General features: G+C 44.7%; 1 protein-coding gene across 1 annotated transcript in view; it reads right to left on the reverse strand.

The window, feature by feature from the left end:
* Window positions 1-2,986, reverse strand: part of LOC310837897 (uncharacterized protein) — a 30,233-nt gene extending 27,247 nt beyond the window's left edge. Inside the window, exon 1 of the mRNA XM_083725118.1 lies at window positions 2,863-2,986. Coding sequence (XP_083581244.1) covers window positions 2,863-2,962 — 100 coding nt within the window. The 5' untranslated portion in view covers window positions 2,963-2,986. The remainder of the gene's footprint in view (window positions 1-2,862) is intronic.
* Window positions 2,987-6,000: the final 3,014 nt, after the last annotated feature.

Genomic DNA, 6,000 nt, shown 5'->3' on the forward strand with positions numbered 1-6,000 from the left:
GCAAGAAGATATATCTAGGTTTATCTGACAAGGGACGAAATCAAGTATAAAAAATAAATTATTAACAGATCTAAGAGAGAGGAGGTTTCGTCCTGCCGGATTTGAAACTTTATTATGAAGCATCCTGTATCTGCTAGAACCGGGAATGGAAAACATAGATACTGTATTTTAGATCTGGAAGGACACAAATAATGGATAGCATGCATATTTATGGTAGGAAAAAGCCAAGGTGTTTAGAGCTTTTCGGAATCATATAGTAAGAAAACCAATTTGTAGGGTATGGGAGAAGTATAAAAATTTGCTTGAGTAAAAAACACCTGGTGGCTTTCCCCCTTGGAAGTATTATCTCTGAAAAAAAATTGAATATGAGAAGTTATCAGCCGACTTATAGAGAGCTGTTAACTGAAGTTGAAAACCAACTGAAATAAAAAGATTTTGAAGAGATAAGGGAAGCTTTAACTGAGTGGTTACAGTACCATCAACTAAACGATATCTTTAAGATAGACAAAAAGAAAGGTTTTAGTTAAGAGACATCACATTTCAAAAAGAACTCTTAGGAAGTAACATAAAAAGTTCTGTCTAAAATGTATAACTTGCTCCTAGAATGGTATACAAAGGATGAACATGTCAAATCAGTTATGACGGAATGGGAAAGGGACTTAGGACATAACATGCAAATGGCAGATTGGGAGAGGCTTTGGAAAAGAGATCTGAAGTTCACAGTTCCGTACAGTAAAAGCTATGGTTTTCTCAGTAGTGATGTATGGAAGTGAAAGCTGGACCATAAAGAAAGCTGATCACCGAAGAATTGATGCCTTTAAATTATGGTGCTGGAGGAGACTCTTGAGAGCCCCATGGACTGAAAGAAGATCAAACCTCTCCATTCTTAAGGAAATCAGCCCTGAGTGCTCACTGGAAGGACAGATCGTGAAGCTGAGGCTCCAATACTTTGGCCACCTCCTGAGAAGAGAAAACTCCCTGGAAAAGACCCCAATGTTGGGAAAGATGGAGGGCACAAGGAGAAGGGGACGACAGAGGACGAGATGGTTGGATAGTGTTCACGAAACTACCAGCATGAGTTTGACGAAACTGCGGGAGGCAGTGGAAGACAGAAGTGCCTGGCATGCTCTGGTCCATGGGGTCACGAAAAGTTGGACACGACTAAACGGCTAAACAACAACAACAAATATAATGAATTGGGGAAAAATGTTTAAAATAATGTTTGTTAAGAATGTAGAAGCTTATTTATTTGGAATTACAGGTACTGAGATCGCAAAAGACCAGGAAAGAATATGTATGCGACAACAGCTGCCCAGATGTTATTATCCCAATGACGGAAAGATGCAATAATCCCAACTAGGGAAGAATGGCAAGCCAAACTGCTGGACTCTGCCGAAATGGCAAAGTTAGCCACGAGACTCAGGAATCAAGAAAACAAGGACTTTAAAAAAGAATGGGGAAATTTTATAATTTACCTATGTGATTACTGCAAGCAAATCAAAAATTTAGCAGGACTTTAGGAATCACTTGTAAATAAGTTTATGTACAATTTAGATAAATGAAAACTGTGGAGAATGTATCTATACAGTGGTACCCCGTGTTACGTAAGCCTCTGGTATTTTTACGGGTTTCGCCGCTCGCACGCGTAGAAACACTCTATTGCGCCGCGTGCGTGTACAGAAGCGGTCCTCTGGTTTGCAAAAAACTCGGAATCTGTCTGGGGCTCCTTAACGGATCCCGTTTGCAAAGTGGAGGTACTACTGAATGTAGTTTTGGAAAAATTAATATAAGGACTCATGAAAGGGATGGAGCGAAGTCATGTGATTCAGAGAATCTCATGAAATGATTAGAAAAATGTCTCTGATATATAAACTTGTATTTGTAAAAACCAATACAAATATTTCAAAAAAAAGGGAAGTCCATAGATTGACTATGCTTCTGTTGATTCATCATTTGCAAACCCAGAAATAGGTGCTCCTGTTTTTGAAGTTTGCCTTGGAAACCGAACGTGCTCCTGAGCTTCCATTTGTACTGTTGCGCAGTAACTTTAGGTGCCCCCCATCTTATTTAAGGCTTTTTTCATTCCGTTTTACCCTTGAGCAGCTAATTTAAGTTGTTTCGATCGTGATCAAGGCTTATTTCATCCCATTTGTTCCCTTGCACAGCTAATTTAAGCTCCTCCGCCCCCATCAATATTCAAGCCATTCCTGGTTGCAGTGTTCTGAGGTGACATTTGCTGCTTTAGTTTTTTCCTATTTTTTGTGTTTTTGTGGCTTTTGCATTTTTGACTGAGGCTTGTTTATTTATGATTGATTTATAGATTGACTGTGGAAAGGGATAAAAGCCCCCCATTTAATCAATGACTATCATCAGTGCAGGTACAAAAAAAATTAATTTTATTTTTTTTCATCTACAATGCTGTCTTATTTATTTTATGGTACAGAACATTGATTATTGCTTTATATTTATGGATCAATGGTCTTGTTTGATAGTAAAATTCATGTTACATTGCTGTTTTAGGGGTTGTTTTTAAAAGTCTGGAACGGATTAATGCATTACTTTCTATGGGAAAACACACCTTGGTTTAGGAACGCTTTGGTTTTGGAAGACTTCTGGAACAATTAAGTTTGAGAACCGAGGTACCACTGTAACTCCTAAGATTTAAAATCCTGGAGGAAGAAAATCTGCCCCCACTACTTGATGAAAGGGATTCAAGAAACAAAGAGCTGCTTCGGAGAAGGCCTCACCCGTTCCTTCTTCCTGTCAGGAACTTCCTTCCATTTGTCTCCTCTCCATCTTTTCCTCTTTCTCCCTCCACCATCCATCTATCCCTGTCCCCATCTCCTCTCTCCTGGAACTCACCAGATTTCTCCAAGGGTCCTGGGAGGGAATGCTCAGAGGTTCTGTGGAGGGATGCGGGAGACAGCCTGACCAGGTCAACTGTCCATCTTCCTCCTTCCATCCTGGCCAGGGTTGCAGGTTCAGTCTCAAGTTGCAGCTTCCTGGGAGGGAGGGAAGAAGAAGAAGCCAAGGGAGTCTGAGAGACCCTGCAGGGATTCTCCTGCCCAAGACATTCTGCTGCCCCTGGAGAAGCCCCAACTGGACACCCCCTTCCCAAGATCCTCCACCCATTTTCAAACACCCTTGCAAATTCCTTTCACCTGCCTGTCCCGCCTCGCTTCCTAAGGCTAGCATGGTATGCACATTAGTGGCCTGAGAGTAGATCCCTTGGAACTAAGAGTTAATCTGCAAAGGACTGCTCTGAATACATGGGTGGCCCTTGCATGGAGAAGGAGGAAGCCCCTTGCTTGCATCTGGACCCCCTGGGAGAGGCGGGGGATCCGCCCACTCGTCCCTCTTCCCTCACTGCCTCCTCCTCTGTCCTCCTGCCCTGCAAACACCCTTTGCTCTTGTTGATCAGGGGAGAGAGCCTTCAAACCCATCCCTTTTCTCCTCTGCTCCCCCTCCTGTCCTTTTGGGAAACAGGAGCTTTGGTCAGGAGTAAACAACTTAGACGGCAAGTTCACAAGATAAGCACTTTGGAGCACTGCTCCTTAAAGAGCAGATTTCTTAAAGAGGGCATTTCTTGAAAAACCAAAGGCCAAACTGGAAGACCTCCGATGGCAGCCCTGTACAGTGGTACGTCAGGTTACATACGCTTCAGGTTACCGACTCCGCAAACCCAGAAATAGAGCTTCAGGTTAAGAACTTTACTTCAGGATGAGAACAGAAATCATGCTCCAGCGGCGCGGCAGCAGCAGGGGGCCCAGTTAGTTAAAGTGGTGCTTCAGGTTAAGAACAGTTTCAGGTTAAGTACGGACTAAGTACCGTATTTTTCGCTCTATAACACGCACCTGACCATAACACGCACATTGTTTTTAGAGGAGGAAAACAAGGGAAAAAACATTCTGAATGAAACAGTGGATGTATCATTTTTGGGCTTCATGCTGTGGCCACAGACATGTGATCTGATGGTGAATTTGGGGTGACCCAATGCCAAAATCCTGAGAATTCCTGTGGATCCATGCTTTGTAACCACGTTTTTGCACAATTGCAGCCCCAGGCAACAGTGGGTGCGTGATTTTTTTGGTGCAGGCTGTAGCCATGGACATGCTATGTGATCTGATGGTGAATTTGGGGTGACCCAATGCAAAGATCCTGAGAATCCCTGTGGATCCATGCTTTGTAACCACGTTTTTGCACCATTGCAGCCCCAGGCAACAGTGGGTGCGTGATTTTTTTGGTGCAGGCTGTAGCCATGGACATGCTATGTGATCTGATGGTGAATTTGGGGTGACCCAATGCAAAGATCCTGAGAATCCCTGTGGAGCCATGCTTTTTAACCACGTTTTTGCACCATTGCAGCCCCAGGCAACAGTGGGTGCGTGATTTTTTTGGTGCAGGCTGTAGCCATGGACATGCTGTGTGATCTGATGGTGAATTTGGGGTGACCCAATGTAAGGATCCTGAGAATCCCTGTGGATCCATGCTTTTTAACCACATTTTTGCACCATTGCAGCCCCAGGCAACAGTGGGTGCGTGATTTTTTTGGTGCAGGCTGTAGCCATGGACATGCTATGTGATCTGATGGTGAATTTGGGGTGACCCAATGCAAAGATCCTGAGGATCCATGTGGATCCATGCTTTGTAACCACATTTTAAGTGGGGAGCGAAGGAAAAACAAAGAAGGGATATTAGAGGGGTGTGCAGAGAAGCAGCTGGCTAAGAATGCAGGAGAGGGATTTAACGGGTTGGAGAAAAGAAAGGCAAAAGTTTTCCCCCACCCAAGCCAGCCAGCCAGCCATCTCTCTCTCTCTCTCTCTCCCTCCCTCCCCCTCTCTCTCTCTCCCTCCCCCCCTCTCTCTCCCTCCCCCTCCCCCCCTCTCTCTCCCTTCCCCCCTCTCTCTCCCTCTCCCCCAGCAGCAACGGAGCTTGCCTGGAGGGGAGGGGCTTTCCCTGCTCTTTGTTCCGTTTCAGCAAACACAGCAAGGAAACAGAGGAGGGTGGGCAGTAAGACCCTGAGGCAGAATGCAGGAAAGCAGCCGCTTCCTTTTTTCAGTTTTCCCTTCTCAGTGAAGCGCCGCAATTTGATTTTTGCCTGGCGATTTGATTTTTGCCTGATTTTTCGGCTCCAGGGACCACACATTCGCTCTATAACACGCACAGACATTTCCCCTTCCTTTTTAGGAGAAAAAATCTGCGTGTTATAGAGGGAAAAATACGGTACTTAAGGAATTAAGTACTTAACCTGAGGTACTGTACAGGGAAGTTTTTGATGTTTTAATGTTATTTTGTTGGAAGCCGCCCAGAGTGGCTGAGGCAACACAGTGAAATAGACAGGGTGCAAGTAATGAATTAATAATAAAATAATAATAACAATATTCCATCCTAAGCATGTCCTGCTATACATTGCTGGTCAGAGACTCTGTCTCAGCCTCCCCCTTGAACACAACAGGGTTTCCTATTTTTACTGCTGTTCTTTACATTTCTATACTGCCCTTCCTCCAAAGATCACAGGGCAGCTTACAAGAAAAACAACAACACAGTGATGCATAGCATTGTAAGAAATAAAAGCGACAACCCTCCCCCCCAATGCAGTTGTGAAGTCCATAGATTTTTTAATGAGCCAAACCCCTGGGAGAAGAGCAATGCTTTCACTTGGTGCCTAAGGAAGGAAGGAAGCCGGACACTGAGGCTGGGGTATAAATATTAAAATTAATACTATTATTAAGGCGATCCTGGCCAGCAATGCCCACCCCTCTCCCCTTTCCCGCCTCCTGGCCTGCAACTCCCTTTGCACCAGATCCCTGCAGGAGGAAGCTTCTCCCCCCCCCCTTCAAGGCCCCCTTTAAGAAAACAGCTCCGTTCCTTCCCTCCTCCCCATCCGGGGGCTTCTCATCCTGGACCCCCTCGCAAAGCCAGTTGTGAAGTCCATGGATTGTTTAATGAGCCAAACGCCTGGGAGAAGAGGAATGCTTTGGCCTGGTGCCTAAAGATAAG

This window comes from Podarcis gaigeae (assembly GCF_964106915.1).
Source record: "Podarcis gaigeae genome assembly, chromosome: 2".
Taxonomy (NCBI): Eukaryota; Metazoa; Chordata; class Lepidosauria; order Squamata; family Lacertidae; genus Podarcis; species Podarcis gaigeae.